The sequence below is a fragment of the Antennarius striatus genome, chromosome 16 (assembly GCF_040054535.1).
Source record: "Antennarius striatus isolate MH-2024 chromosome 16, ASM4005453v1, whole genome shotgun sequence".
Lineage (NCBI taxonomy): Eukaryota > Metazoa > Chordata > Actinopteri > Lophiiformes > Antennariidae > Antennarius > Antennarius striatus.
Window position 1 is genome coordinate 7,580,152 of NC_090791.1, and position 16,956 is coordinate 7,597,107.

Genomic DNA, 16,956 nt, shown 5'->3' on the forward strand with positions numbered 1-16,956 from the left:
GTATTCAGTTTGCCTTCAGACGCACAAGAGATGAGATTAAATATCCAGCGGTCATTTAGCTCAGCAATAAGACTGGAAGTGAGGGAAACAGCTTGTCGGGCCGTCTGAAGGGACCAAAGTACATCTCCAAAGGTCACTATTTTAACAAATTATGCTAATCCATATTTGTTTTATTGCTCTAAGAAGTTTCACAGGGAACAAGCGTTAGTATTGCCCAGAATTTTGCCTATAATCATAGGTACAATCATAAGCCTGGGCTCTCCTATGAAAGAATAGGATCGAGAAGAAAAATCTAATCACACACAATCTAATTTGACATGTTTGGAAAAACACCGAGCGAGATCTGTGCCGCACAGGCGATGCGATCAGATTTTAATGAACCCCAAACAGAATCCATTCCTTCTTCTCCCTATAATCCTGACAAAATGGACTGCAGGATACATTTCCTCCTATCTGACCTTCTACCAGATTTGATAAGGAGACTCAAAAAGGACAGAAGGGAATAAGGAAGGAACAGAGATTCAATCACTTACCAAAGACCTTAAGAAAAGAAAAACAGGGGACAGTAAGGGGTGAAAACGCATAAAGTGTTCATGAGACCGTCAAGAAGAGGTGTTGAGGAAAACTGGGGCAGGAGTTAGAGAGAGAAGACCGGACAGGAAGCTAAAAAAAAAAAAAGAACAAGTGAGAGTAAGATCGATTACCACAACCCGTGACAGGCGAAAGTACGAGACAGGTGGAGGATGGAGGAAACGAGACGCATATAGGACAGAGCCGGGAGCGCAGCCACCAGCGGAGAACAGAAATGGAACAGGATCCCAGTGGCGTAAGCAGTGAGAAAAGAGGAACGGGCCTCCTGGGCTTTGGACAGGAGCTCGGTGTGACAAACGTCATGAAAACGCAACGTCGCCTTAAAGCGTCTGCATTATGCAGAGACTGAAAGGGAAGAAAGAGTGTTGGTGGAGGTGTTTTACCTTCGTGAGCGTGTGACGCCCACAGCTGGGCCATCTGCAGACTGCTGGGATTGGCTGATCTGTATGTAGGGTCAGAGGTCAAGGGGGAGGGGCCCGGATAACCAGACAGGAATGGACTGGAGCTGGCAGGGAAGGCGTCGCCTGGGGAAAGAATGAAGGCTGTCAGTCTAGTAGCGACAAGACCAAACCAATGAAGCAATTTATAGATCACTTTAAACACAGATGGCCGATCGTCCTGCTGGGAAACCATCGGTTCTGGTGTTCAGGTCAAATCCATGGAAACGTAACAACCAAAGGGACTCGAGAGACTCTCCTGGTCCAGACACAAGAGGTCCTGTGTTCACGTCCCATCCGATCCGTGGGGGGGGCATCAACCTGGGGTGGGTAATTGCATTTGGGAGTGTCGCAGCCGCTGCTGCGGTGCTTAGGAGGGGAGTACGTGTCAAACGGTTACAGCATTTTCCGCACTATAAAGGCGCACTGGACTATAAGTCGCACCCTCAATAATTTGTTTGTTCTATCATTTATTTCATATATAAGGATTATAAGGCGCACACAATAAAAAATTAAAAAAAATTATTTGATAAACTGCAGTGGCTGTAGTTACGCAATCCGTCCACTAGATAGAGCCGCGCTGCTCAGACAGTCGTGATTGTATTCATGACTTCCTGACTACCTTTGAATGGCTCCTATTGTTATGTCAATGAGCCATTCTGAGCCTCATCAACGAAACCTGATCACTTGATCACTGCCATCTTAGAAAGAAGTCAACACGCATATTAAAAAACCTGACATTAAAAACTGGTTAAATTCATTACGAGTGCAGTCAGTGCGAACAGAGTGGATTATTTCCTGATCTGAAGTTCGAAGCAGATATTTAAGCTCCGACGTTCGTCTTCGTTTATTAATTAAATATTGTTTCGATCGATCGGTAGTCCAGTTGGAGGTGAGGTGCAGCTATTTGCTGCTGTGTGTCCTAAACAATTTTTAACTAGTTTTTAATGTCAGGCTGCTAATTTACTGTCAGATGCAACGCTGTTTTACTCCTAGAACTGACTTTAACGTCGGTGTCTCACCGCCGTGAATCTCACAGCACATCGCTGCAGACAGAATACACAAGCCTGAATGCGCCCCTCCGCCGCCCACCCAGAGCTATCAACTACATTTGTAAATCAATTACAGCACACAGGACACCTTTGTCTAGCAGTGACTCTGCTCTTGAAATTTCAGAAAAGGCTGGAAGTTCATCTTTGAGGGTCTTTCATTCACCTTTATGCCAGTTTCTCCGTGTGTTTCCACAGACTAATAGAATGGACCGTCACTAGATTCCAGATGACAGCACAATGGCATGTTTTAGACAAATTAAGTTTAAAGTGGGTTATTTCCGACGCCATATAGTTAGGAAATACTGAGATCAGTCAGTCAGTCAAACTTTATTAATAGAATTGTTGAAAGTTCCTTATGTTTTACTACGTAATCACCGGGGCTCCTACAGTCTGCTCTACCGTCTGAGAGCAGCTCAGTCAGAGCCGGGACTTCGGTGACGCCCCTTGACTACCGTTGTTAGGGGGCGTGGGCCCGAGTGCCTTGTGAGGGGGCGCCTCTGGTGGCGGAGTGTGGTATGACTGGCGGCCAGATTGCCGGCTTTTTTTTCAGCGATCATGTTTTTAACCAATATTAATATGAATATTAATCCATATAAGACACACCAGATTATAAGGCACACTACGGGTTTATGAGAAAATTTTAGGCTTTTAGGTGCACCTTATAGCGCGGAAAATACGACACCCATGATCCCCAGCGGAACGGTGCATCGCAATGGGATGATCAGATTTTACCCACTTCACCTGTCACTGGTTGTAATGGTGTGTGTATGTGTGTATGTGTGTGTGTGTGTGTGTGTGTCACTTCTTCTGTGAACAGTAGATTCATGCTGGAGCGGTTGTAATCAGATTACTACTGAGCCATCACACAATCTGTTTCCACAACACAGATATAAAGTACAGATGAAGCAACCGCTGACTAAACACCCTCAGCTGCCCTGCTTTGTCTTGTCAAAAGTCTCGACTCCAACTTACCCCACTTACCCCAACTTACAACTTAGTGGTGCAACAGAACTCTAATACCCTGAAGCCCAGTGGAGGATTTATTCATGTCATCTCCTTCACCTCTGTTACACTCACAGTAGTTTAATGGGGGAAACTGGATGCTTGTTGTCATGGGAACCAATGGTGAGATTGTAATGTTTATTGCAATGTCAAAAATACCTGCTGCCTGTTAGGCACGGGAGCCTCCAGTGCTGATTGGCTATTAGTCCTGATGTGTAACTGGACAGGCGCTGCCAGCCGGATGCTGATGGAGACCACTGAGCGGTCACCATGGATACGCTTTATGACCTCACAATAGGACATTGACTTGATGGATAATTAAATTAAAATAACACAACGGTAGTAATTTCAATATAAACTCATTGTACCTCCTCTGCAGAGACATGGCTTCATCAGAGATTTAATCACACTCATCTGTACGTCTCTCCGTTTGTGTCAGCTGATCTAAAACTGATTCCGATCAGCCATTTAAAAACTGTGGTACAGTGTGAGTTTTGAACTCTGCCACACCTCTGGTCAGTTTATAATACTCAAACTGAGGGAGGAAAAAAAATAAGACGCTTTTTACTGTCATACAACAGATCATATGATTATACTGTTAATCCTTGAAGAACAGAAAATTCTACAACACAATCACACCACAAAGAGACGATGATCACATGACACCAGTGAACCAATCTACTCACCACTACTCCCCTGCTGCGGTATGAGTCTTAATAATAATAATAATAATAATAATAATAAACCTAATAACAATAATAATAATAAACCTAATAACAATAATAATAATAATAATAATAATAATAATTCAAACATTCAAGTAAAAAGGAGAACAGCAGACCTGTGGGATCTGAACCCATGTCGTCTGGGCTGCAGCTGACCTACATTCCGCCGCATCACTTCATACATTTGACTACACGTTGGGCGGATCCGGCGCCTGCTAAAGAGCAACCTGCCAATCCCTCTGATGACAAAAGTTAATAATAGGCCTCTATTTTCTCCGGTGGACACAGAATGCTTTGCGGTCAATCGGTCAGTGACCCCCCCCTTCTGTAAGGGTGGCTTCACACCAGCGTCACGCTATAACATGATAAACACACACGACCTGAGTATCATTCAAACCCTATTATACACAGACCCCTGGCTTTCCGCCGGCGAGCCCACCACCACTCCATCTGTTTCGTTTGAACAGATAATCCATTGTGTGCACAGCCTTGTGTGTGTGTGTGTGTGTGTGTGTGTGTGTACACACACACACACACACACACACACAAACACACACCCTTTTCCAAGCATGTTGACGTCACCATTAATCCCAGCTCCATCACCACATTGCGGACTATAAATATTTCATATCTCACATGATGCCGGTATTGATTGCTTTTATAGAGACTTGTTTTTATTGGGCTCCACTCCTCTGGCCTGCATGTGTGCAATTTAACCATTAGTAAACTTTGAACCTTTGAACCATTACTGCCTCTTCCAATCACCAGCTCATGAGAGCTGGGAGAGGTTTCATGTTTAGCTGAGGTCTGCTCCTACACCCAGCCCATTACTGAACACACCGCACAGCCATTACCCTGATAAAACTAACCATGTGTGTAGGGGAAAGGGTGCTGCTGTGTACGGGCGAGGGGGAAGGGACCGAGTGTGTGTTTCTGTATTAGTCCTGTGGGAATGTGAGAGCCATGCTGTGTTGGCCCAGCTTCCCCTGCATCTAAATCAGTACATTAAAACTGCAGTCCATCAGCACTTGAACACACACATACACAGACACACACACACACAAAGTGCATTTTAAATCAATACCAAACGTAGCTTTCCAATTAATCACAAGCAGAGGTGTGTGTACACACACACACACACACATGAAGAGGTGATGCCTTTAGCTTTCACTCTGGACCCCATCACACACGTTTATTCTTAAGTGTGTGTGTGTGTGTGTGTGTGTGTGTGTGTGTGTGTGTGTGTTTTGGGGTCTGTGTGCGTCGCTGAACTGCATTACTGTATAAACACATACATGTGCAACCAATTCTGCTTGTGTTTGCAGTGAATACAACGCTGCAGGAGATTAAAAACACACGTGAACAAACACACATTTAAGGTTCTGTTTACATGGAAACTTTTTCTACAGCTATTGAGTTTTAAGGTTCAAGATCCACGTTCACGGGACGATATTGTGAGATCCTTCACATCCACGGATCTACAACACGATTTAACATCTTGTAGTAAGCATGCCAGACCAGTAGTGGGCAGTGTAACTTTCAAAAATGAGGCTGTATTCACACTAACTTTACATAGCTGGATATTTACATACATAACATCTCACACACACATTTTCCATTACGGTTAGCACAAAGAGGCTGGATTTGCATTGGAAATGGTTTCATACTGGAATTGCAGTTTCACGCTGCATCATTTGCATGTTAATTTGAGTCCGTTACATCAAATGGAAAGTCACATGTACTGACTCTCAAATTGTGCATTATGTTTACTATTTTAACGTTTCCATATATTCTTTTTATCCAAACTTTGACAGCAGTTTTCTTAAACCTGTCTCTAGTGTAAAGTGTGATGGAGCGGCTGGTGACTCTGGAGCAATTATAAACCCAACCTGGAAAAACTCCCACCAGTCACGTGCCGATAATGTTGCTCTGACAAATTATCCCCACATATAATTCAATTTCTAATTGCTAACTGGTGTGTGCTCTAGGAACAAAACATGCACACACACAATTCCACAGACACAGACACACACACACACAAGCACCACCTGTCAAAGATGGTAAAGTCCTGGTTGGATGTCAGCAGTTTCCATTCCTGCAGGCCAGACACCGGGGTCTCACACACCCACGTCCCAATAGAGTGCAAATCAATCACAGCATCACAGCCGCCTACAGGCTCGTCATCCATGTGTGCACGAGCACACACACATACACACATATACAGAGCTACATGCCAGTGATGGAGAAAAAACAACAATACAATCCCAAATTCCCTTTCCCCTTCCTGAACGCACTGAGGGAGGAAGACGAGGGTGGGGGAGAACAAGGTAAGAACATTTGTGCTCCTTGATCCAGAAACGACATCCAAATGGTAGCTGAGAGGGAAATGTTTCTTTGAATGTTTTCGAAACACTCTTTCATTCCCTCCCTCTCTCTATCTCTTGGGCCTTTCCTTTCCTTCCTCATCTCGTTTTTTTCCCACCCCAGACCCGTAACGCTCACTAACATGTTGGCTCCCGCTTCACGCAGTTAGTTCGCCATATTGGAGGAGAAAGTTTCCAAAAAAACATGCTCTCTGACTCGCTGACGAGTTCTTAGCCTCCATCTTCAGACCCCCGCATGAAGCGTATCTCCACATGAGAGAGGAGAAGGTTTTGCTGGAGATCAATCTTGATAGAAACGCAAACAGAAAGCCGCCCACTCAGCAAAAGAATCAGTGAAATTGGGCTCGAGAGCAACAGACTAGATCGCGTTAATCAATCCAACAGCGTCAATATTGGAAGACGCACAAAAGCACAAGTAAAAAATATCTGTTATAGAAATCACACACACACACACACACACTCTGTGAACCCATCTGTTATCCATCAGTGTTACTTAACGCAGGGGTTGGCTGGGGGAGAAATTTCTACAGATCCCTGGTTTTTATTCCTCGCAAGTAAAAACAATCAAACAGTAAAACTCCTCCGCTCTACCCGCCTCTAAATGGGACGCGACCGCCGGTTGCCAGTCATACTGATGAGAAACTAGAAAAAGTATTTGCATACATGTCTGGCAACACAGATCAGTCGTGTGTATGTGTGTGTGTGTGTGTGTGTGTGTGTGTTTCTGTGTTGATTCAGGCTGTGAGTGTGTGTGGTTTAAAGCGAGTGCTGTAGGTTAACGATTTCAGAATGGTTCGCGTCTGGTCGCCCGGCGCTCTGAAGTGTTTAGTTTTCAAGCCAAACACAGTTTCTCACAATTTGAAAATCTCTGCTGTGCAGCTAGAAAATAGTGATATACTTAAGGTTCACAGTCTTCTGTTTTGTGATGCTGTATCTCAGAAATACCACCTTAAACCCACAGGCTGCGGTTCATATCCAACCTTTTACGAACCTCTTTCATTATTTCACCTGTGTTTGCTTCGTCAGCTCCAATCTGAAGACATTTCCAGCTGATGCCACTAGCCCCACACACACACACACACACACACACACACACACACACACAATACTTCATCAACACATCACTCGTTCACAGACGTAGATTTGCAGTAATTTCTACCTCTGCTGGCGACTGGGAACAAACAACAATGACCTCCTGTTATACGCCTGTGTAATTTTGTACAGAGCGGTTAGACGCCACTGCTCCAGCTTGAACAAGCTGTTGTAAAGGTAGATTATGTGTTGTGTTGCTTAACTCCAGGGAGCTGGACAGCAGGAAGATACAAACACGATGGAATCATGAAGGAGGGCAATGAGAAACGGCATCAGAACACACGGAACACAAACGCTTCATCAAGCAACACCAGCGGCGCGTTCAAGTCTGATCCAACTCTGACCTGTGTGGCTGATCAGTAAGCAGAAAGTGAAACTAGTGTGTGTGTCTGTGTGTGTGTGTGTGTGTGTGTGTGTGTGTGTGTGTGTGTGTGTGTGTGTGTGTGTTACACTGGTATTCCATTCTGTGGGATCATCAGTTGTATCTTTGCACCCAGGGCAAAGCACATAATATCCTTGTGTAACACCAGATGATGTCAGTTTACTCAGATACAAAATCGAGTTCTACCATCTACTGGAATCCTGACGCTTGCCATCTGGTTGGTTATCAGTAGTTTACAGGTTTATTACAGCTGATTCACATCTAATTTCGCCTGCAGATAAAACTTATGACAGACAACATAAAATCTGTTTAATGTCCAAGTCCGAGATTGTATTTTAATCTCCCAAATGCTGATTTTGATCTGGATCCAACTGCTCGGAGTGGTGGAACCATGAGCCGCCCATGTCTGGTTATTTTTATGCTCCACTACCGATATTATTCATCACTCAGCTGTCAGAAAGTTCAAAGAACCGAATCTCACCAACACAAAAGGTGATCCAGACTCCACATCTGTGCTCCGATCAGTCCAAGACCCAACCCCTCAGAATGTAATAAAAAACCTTTTCAAGGTACTCTACAAAATACTAGCGCGCACACACACACATACAAAAACCCGGCACTCGTACTCGACTGTTTCACAGTCCACAACATGGTGTCACACTGTGTAAAAGGAAAACTGGTCGAGAACAAATGTGAAACCTAAGACTTAGAAACTGGAATCTAGAGATTGGGAAGCTGCAGCATCCTCCATTCACACCAGACAGCAGGAAGACATCAGGTGTTACTACGTCGCTACCAGAGGACCTGCCTGCAGCACAGCGACCAATTTTGTAAAAAATGATTTTCTTACAATTGTTCACGACATAATAGTTTGAAGGACACACGCCTTTGTATCGCCCTACATCCTGCTGGTGAGCTTAAAAGTCTCCTGTGAAGACAGCAGGTGTTGTTGGGACACACTCCTCCATACCGACAAATGGAAAAAAAGATGCTCAGGCTTGCACACAAACAGCGTCACACACACACACACACACACACACCGACTGAATTGCATGGACAGTTGCATGGTAACACAGATGCAAAGAAACCAGAACACGCACTGCAGCACAGGGCTGGATGTGGTGCAACATTTACCGTGGTGTGAAGAGCGGTGAACAAACAAGGTGATAAGTCCAATCATGATGTTAGTAACAGAATCAATAGAGGAGGAGGGGAGAGCTTCGTCGCCACGCTCTGATTTTGTGAATCCTGTTGGACGTCAGTTGATCCATAAACTTTAAAAACTTTACGAACACGCTGGAGCTACCTGACATCAAAGCTGTTTACGACTGCTTGACGTCTATTTTTCACAATTTTGATATTTCTGGAGGTAATTATACTTTTTTAGTTTGACAGACTTGTTCTTTATTGACATTACTTTCATATTTCTACAGAGAAAAAGCCTGTTTTAAAGGAAAACTACATGTTGTGTAACAGCACAGTGTGTTTAAGGCTAAGTGGGCATTCTGGTAAAAGTAACCAAACCATAACCAACGCTTAAAGTTAGGTGGTTGAGAAAACCCCCTGCTATTCCTGATGATGCTGGTGGGGAGCTACAACCACAGCTTAGATGCTATCAATTTAAATCTTTACATGCGTCAGAAATAAACAACCAACCGGAGCGGGGGGGTGAAGAACCCGTCCAATGAGATCGCTCACACACCGCTTGCCTTCCATGTCTCCGTGTATGTTGAATTAAAGCCAAATGGAGAAGTTTGGTGAATGTTGTGTAAGAGAACATGCAGAGACTCAACACACACACACACACACACACACACACACACACACACACACACACACACACAAGACATTGTGTGATCTTTGTGTGTCATCGGAGTTAAAGGGTGGGTTCTGGCAGAGCCAACAAGTTAGCTAACACTTTGGGAATTTCGACATGCCACGACATGCTCGTTTTCTCACACACACACACACACACACACACACACACACACACACACACAACCACACACACACACATACACACACACAGCTGTCAAATGTAAGAGCGGTGTGTCTGTGTGTGTGTATGTGTGTGTGTGTGTGTGTGTGTGTGTGTGTGTGTGTGTGTGTGTGTGTGTATCTGTGCCGTTTGTCTACCTCTGACAGGTTTATTGTATCAGGGCAGCAGTGACTTGTGCTTTCTCTTAAGGAGCCTGTTTTCTCTCCTGAAGGATTCAATTAATCTGAGGGGGATGTGTCCGTGCTGCACACACACGCACACACACACACACACACACACACACACGTCTGTGTCTTGAATACATACAGACACACTCACCACATTAATTTTAACATAAACAGACACACTAACCGAGTAGCATGAGGAAGAAAAAAGGTCTTCGGTCGAAACAACCCTGGCCTGTGTCACAAGCTGTGTGAATTATGATCACCCTGTGTGTGTGTGTGTGTGTGTGTCTGTGTGTGTGCATATGTGTGAAACACAACATGTGAAGGGCTACTACATTTATCTACCCATATATGAATGTGCTGTGGTCGGGATAAATCTATCTCTCTGCAGAGGGTCCCGCGGGGAAACCCCGGCTCTGGCTGCACTAAGCACAATCACATGCTCCCGTTCCCATTCACAACACCTCAATCCTCTCCTCAGCTCAGACTCTGTTTCCCACCTCTGAGATCTGGGATCGTGCCCATTTAGTTCCCCTTTCCCACTTTCATTCTTCACACACACCAAGACACACACACATCCTCATCTACGTTCCTTTCCCATCTTCTGCAAACACTGGAAGGAGGTCAAGACGGAGACGAAGGAGCGGAGAAGTTGCCGGTTCAGACGTGTTATTATCCAGCGCTCCCAGATGAGGGACGCGGCCCAGAGCTGCATTTTTGCTTCATTAAACATTTTTGTTCTAAGGTTCTGAAGAAATCACTTACAAGAAGCACAACTGATTTTCAAACTTCCACCCAATTCATACCGACTGTTTCCACCTCTCTCAACATCTACTAGTGGGCAGGAAGTGACGTGTCGATGTTCCTCACAGCCGGAGCAACAAAATTCATCTGTTTATGGTCAACACTGTGTCAAAATACACAACTGACAAGCGATGAATGGGAAATGTAGTCCAAAAGAGCCCTTTGCACCAAGACTTGGACATCTTCACCTGCACAACCACGTTGATAAGACTGATCTAACGGCTCTCCTTCACAATAAAACACGCTCACGTTGATCAATAATGGACGAGTCCCTCCGGCCTCGTATTCTCTGCAGTCACACTCCAGCAGGTCCTACCTCCACTGCTCTCCCATCCAAAGGGGGAGGGAAGAGGACAGATGGTCTCAATCTGGTGATGGAGGCTCCGGCAGGCCTCCATTAGACAAGGGACCATTTACAGCCTTCCTACATCTATAAACAGTCACTAAGACCTCATCGTGTTCACACACAGGAGATCCGCGTGAATGAAAGGCAACCTTAGTTTGGAAAACAGGACTTTGTTGATGGGGAAACTCTTTACAGACCCCACCACGCCCTGATTTTCATGAACATGATAAACTGACTCTCACTCCTGGAGCTGAGAACATAGTGGTCATTAATTCAGGTGGATATCCTAGTAAACCGAGCTAAAAAAAAAAAAAAAACCAAGGGAGACTCCTGGGAAATAAGGGCGTGTTTTGGCACCTAGAAACTGTAACCTCTGCTATCAGGAGATCACCAAAAAAAAAGAAAGAAAAGAATGCAAAAGAAATGTCTCAAATTCCATGAAACAAAACAGAACCAGAAGGAGGCCAACCCCAGCTCTTCTGATTGCTGGCTGGGTCCTTGAGCGCTGGATTCATGCTGTTTACTGCAGTTAAATGGGAACATTATGAACATTTGCAATTGCCGGGTAATTATCATGTAACAGGAGCGGTGTGGTGTTATTAAGAGCAGGGGACTCACTCAGATCACAGGCGGGCTTTGGTTAAAGAGATGCGTGGGGCTCGATATGGAGTGCGTAAAGCAAATGACCTGCATCATATCGGTGTGTGTTTGTGGGTGGAGGCTGACAGCGTGTGTGTGTGTGTGTGTGTGTGTGTGTGTGTGTGTGTGTGTGTGTGTGTGTGTGTGTGTGTGTGTGTGTGTGTGTGCGTGTGTGTCCGTGCGTGCATGTGTGAGGAAGATGAGAGTCGGTGAGTGAAGAGGTCAACGTGTGGGCTGAATAAAACGCATCCCGTCCTGAGCGCGTTTTTTTACGCACACGGGAGAAATTCTGCAGGGTGCGCACTGCAAGCAATTCTCAGCTCGTTTCAGAACCGCAAAGGGGGTGGGGGTGGGGGGTGGGGGGGGCGTCATCCCGACTCAAACACACTGCTGCTGCTACGACACACACATTTACACCAGAGACGAGTTTCTCGGCTTGCTGTACTCCTCACTCCACCAAAAAACCCTTCCAGGCGAAAAACATTTCCCTGTTTTCACGGAGCCGCAAAATCAGTTCAGCTGCAATAAACTGCGCCCTGACGCATCTCTTCACCGCCACACAGCCATCAATCATCCTCACACTGCCTGCTGCGAGTTGTTTTCATCTCTGACAGCTTCTCATGTGTGTGTGTGTGTGTGTGTGTCTGTGTGTGCCAAATTAACGCCGCCTCGCTTTAGTCGAACCTGAGCTCAAAACGAACCCACGCTCGTCTTCAGTCCCGGAGAAGCAGCCAAATATGGATGTAAATTATTAAAGAAGAACTGTAAGAACATCTTCATGCACGCAAGTTCAACTGGATGGGAGCGTTTGTCACATTTTCCATTATGAAACAGAACCCCACCCCCCCTCCACTCCACACACACACACACACACACACACGGTTTGAACCCAAATGACGGCGCGCTGACTTTCCCTCTGACTGACCGCAGAACTGTACGCAAACACAGCGCGTCGTTATTTCTGCACACTGTTGTTTCAAGGCTTCCATTACTAACAGCAGGCATCACAGAGCAGCAAGTCGAAGGGGAACCAGCAGAATCACACACACTGGAGCTGATCAACTGATACTGGTACCTCGTGATCATTTAAACAACCCACATTATGTAAACAAACACAAGGGTAGGAGGGGGGTTTGCTTTACCACATCTTCTCTTTAATAGCCAGTTTCCATTCGTTACGTTCTCATTCATGTGCGCACACACCCCTCGATCTCTTACTATCTGCACCTCACGCAGATTCCCCACAGCAGCGGGGGATGTCCACCAGAAACACTACAAATGCGGGGGGAAACCCGCAACATCAGTCGTTTTACAAAATGTTCCAAGAAAGAACTTCTTCTTCTAATAGTGGTTATTAATTACTTAGAAAAAAAAACAAGATAAGTGGTCTGTCATTCCTTTAATGCCTCAACTTGACAAACCCGATTCTCCAGAAGACGAACACAAATCGAATCTTCTCCGCAACGACTGCGTGATGGTGCCGGAGCCCACTGCGCCCTGACCCGCACGCCGCTGCGCCAACGCGCCGCTGCGCGCATCACAAACTACCAATTTTCCGCTAATGCGCTGCCCGTGGCAAAGGCAGAAAATCCACAACACGATCACATACTTTCACAACTGAAACTAGAGCTTTGTAATAGCCACCAGATAATCTACAGCTGGGTTCGGGTCCCATTGAGATGACATGCCGCCATGGAAAGGCACAAACTGCGCGTATTTTTTATTTCTCTTTTTTTTTGCCAAGCGCTATTTTAAGTTAATATTTGACTAGCTGAGGGGTGTGCCTTTATAATGGTCAGTTACAGTTTGTAAACAGGGTAACATCGAGTACTCACTGTGGTGTGGATGTAGGTTAATGGCCGATGACAAGAATTTTCCCGAGTGGAGAGGCGGCGGATGATTCGCGCCCAAGTGACCGGGCGAGGGAGGGATCCTCCCGGCTGCTGCCGCTGCTCCGAGTCGGTGAGACTCCATTGCGAGCCCCGCCAACAGCGGAGGTGGTACGTGGACGGATCGGGGGGGTCCAAAATCTCTGCCATCCATTATCCAGACAGAAGAAAGTTGTGAAAAGAAATTGTCCTTTGGGATGGATCACCTATTCCGAAATAAGCCAATTTTTGGCTATAATAATGTCTTTAGTTTTTCCAGGCGATTCGGACTCCCTTTCAGCCATCGTACTGACCTATAAAATACAAGGAGAAAGAAAAGGGCTTGACACAGGACATGATCCGAGGGCAGATTGAACAAACTGTTGTGAACTGGTGGTTTTTGGATTTATCCTCTTTTCCAGCGAACAGCCGATCCATACGAGCAATGACGCAGTTCAGAAACCCACTTCAGAAACTCACCGCTGAATACCAGCTCCTCCACACGGGGATCGTGCAAGTTTTTCTCGGCGATTATTAACCGTGGGGTTCAAAAAAAAAACAACAACTCTGAGTTAAATCTATAATACTGTGATCTTCGTCTTGGAACGTGGATGCGCTCCGTGCGGGGCTGCAAAGCCGGGCAGCGCGCAGCGATCAGCCGCTCCAGGGCTCCGCTTCCCAGGGAAACACACCACCGGGGGAGAGGGGCGGACAGCTGCTCCTGCCTCGGCCACGAAAACACCCCACGATCCCGGGAAGGAAACGCATACCATCAAATCCTAACAAACCGATTCAACCTATTCCGATTACCCAGCTGTTTTCCTAAAAACCCGTAAACTACAAATGCAGGCTGTGGGCCGAGTGGACGTGTAAACTAATACACCATAAATACTGGAGGGGCATCAAATATAAATTTCAAACGGGTTTAAAAATAAATAAGGTTGCATAAGCCTGCATCATTCATCAGCGGGGTTTGTGGGGTTTTGTTGCCTACAGAAGCGATTTGTAGTGCGGGCTGCTTCTCGACTGGACATGGGGGGCAGCGGAGAAATCGGAACCCAGCCCGTAAAACACCGACACTGTTTAAAAGCTCAAAGCTCATCCGATCCCCTCAAACATGTCTTAGTCTGCATCCAGGAGCTCAATTTAATTCTAATTAGAATAAAAACATGTGCGCTTGTCATCATATCAAAGACGGATATTCAATTGGATCGTTATCGACTCATGCAACATGGCTTTAATCTGCTTTCATTCTAATAAATTGAATTTCGACATTAAAGATTTTTTTTTACAAAATGACTGTATGCAAGCATGACATCTAAAGAAAAAAAAATAAAATAAAAGTATAAAAGTTAGGCTACTTTTAAGCTGATCAACAAGCAATTGCGACTTCGTCCGTGGATAAAACAAGAGATAAGAAACCATCGTATTTTAATTCATTATTATTATGACTTGAATATTAACCAAGATAAAACTCAGTTAAAGGTTGTTAATATTGGTGAAAACAACAAGTTAACCTTCAGCGGCTGCAGGCAAACATTGCAGCATTGAGCCGTGTTATCCAGGCAGGCGGGATCTAAAGAACGGCTCGTTCACAAATCATAATAAACCCTTTTTCACGTCACCGTAAATAAATGTTGTTTCTTAAGTTTGTGAAATATACTGGGGAGGGCAGTCTGGATAAGGATTCTACCGTTTTGAGGTTGTAATTAACGCAGCGCAGCAGCAGAGCAGCTCGGCATTTCAGCCACGTTTCAAACTTTTTCTCGGGTGGCGATAAACCACACGAAACTTTCTCGGCGGAAACATCTCCACGGAGTGTCTCTTTCACCACCGACAACAGCCGCTAAAAAAAAAAATCCAAAATGTCGCAGACAATAATCTCCGCGCCCTTTTCATTCGTATTTACACCCGAAAACATATTTTTTAAAAAAAATAACACCGCAATGTTTTAAGCTGCAAGAGGAGTAAAAAAAAAAAAAAAAAAACACCAGAAGACATTCCCACCGCTTACTTGAAATTAGAAGAGAGTGGGAGAAGGAGCTATAAATGCAAATGTTTGTCAAAATCCCTTCCAGGTTGCTGGGAGAACTGGAGTAGTCCATTACAGGCGCGTCCGAAGGTAAACTGGGGGATAACTAGGGGGGCAGCCCCTGACGCGTCCGTAGCTGCTTCAGCAATGAAACGCAGCATTGTTTTGCAAGCCCCGCCCACCTCATCTTGCTCCCGCCCATCTCAGGCCCCGCCCTCCAGCTTTTAGAGAACTGCGCTCCCATTGGGCAAACGCCACGTCAGTCAACGTTCCTCGGAGAGGAAAAAAACAACACTGGCCGCTTGCCAACACTATAAAACCAATTATGGAGCAAGGAGGTTGAGCTGTTTCAAGATCCCCCCTCCCTTCAAGACCGCCTGATCAAAACAAGCGGTGGGTTCTGTTTTTAGTAGGAACTGTGGTGGGGTGGGGGCCCATTTTAAGGCGACCCCCACCTCCCCGTTCCACACCAGTTATAATACGCGTTTTAACATTAGGGGGGCGTTGTTCCCCTTAAAAACGGACGTGTTCTTAATGTAATGTCAGCGTGAGTTTGAAACAGATAATTACTACAATAAGTTTTCTCTAAGTCCAAATAAAATAAAATAAAAACATAACAAAACTAAACAACAAAATATAAGATGACAAAAGTGACAGTTGGAATTATTGAATTTACCATAATTTGGGGGTTTATTAACATGTATGGATTATATTTGGATCTAGGGTCGCATGAAACAGTATTGTGAAACTTCACGGTTGGTTGCTCATATGTTAGCATAGTACAGTGGATAAAATGTGTACAGAATACAATGAATATAATACAACATTATACTGTAAGAGTCCTATACTTGATGTCATATACGGTATATTTATGTATTTGTTCATATGCAGTTTTATGTTATATTGTTTAACTGAGGGTAATAACTCACTCAGTGAAGGCATCTTGGACCTTCATCATTCTCAGGAGACAGTAATACTGTACATATTTTGTTGTGGCCTTGCTGGTAGTAACAGTTTTGATTCTTCTCCAAATGGACAACACATTTGGTTTGTATGCATTTACATTAATGACACGTAAAGTAACGTATGCTAATTCAGTGTTGATTGGTCATTTGATTTTGTTGCGTTCTGATTGGTCGATTTGATTTTGCCGCGTTCTGATTGGTCGATTTGTTTTTGCCGCGTTCTGATTGGTCGATTTGATTGTGCCGCGTTCTGGTTGGTCGATTTGTTTTTGCCGCGTTCTGATTGGTTGATTTGTTTTTGCCACGTTCTGATTGGTCGATTTGATTTTGCCGCGTTCTGATTGGTCATTTGATTTTGCCGCGTTCTGATTGGTCGATTTGATTTTGCCGCGTTCTGATTGGTCATTTGATTTTGCCGCGTTCTGATTGGTCGATTTGATTTTGCCGCGTTCTGATTGGTCATTTGATTTT

The 16,956-nt window shown here is 44.9% G+C and overlaps 1 protein-coding gene across 2 annotated transcripts in view; it reads right to left on the reverse strand.

The window, feature by feature from the left end:
• The window catches only part of tnrc18 (trinucleotide repeat containing 18), a 44,349-nt gene extending 27,611 nt beyond the window's left edge, over positions 1-16,738 (reverse strand). The window contains exons 1-3 of one of the 2 annotated variants that reach the window (XM_068337958.1): positions 15,503-16,738; positions 13,456-13,802; positions 975-1,115 (exon numbers count right to left, since the gene is read on the reverse strand). In XM_068337958.1, coding sequence (XP_068194059.1) covers positions 975-1,115; positions 13,456-13,663 — 349 coding nt within the window. In that variant the 5' untranslated portion in view covers positions 13,664-13,802; positions 15,503-16,738. Of the gene's footprint in view, positions 1-974; positions 1,116-13,455 lie in introns of both variants that reach the window. The other variant, XM_068337959.1, reaches the window with a different exon arrangement.
• Between the last annotated feature and the right edge of the window lie 218 nt (positions 16,739-16,956).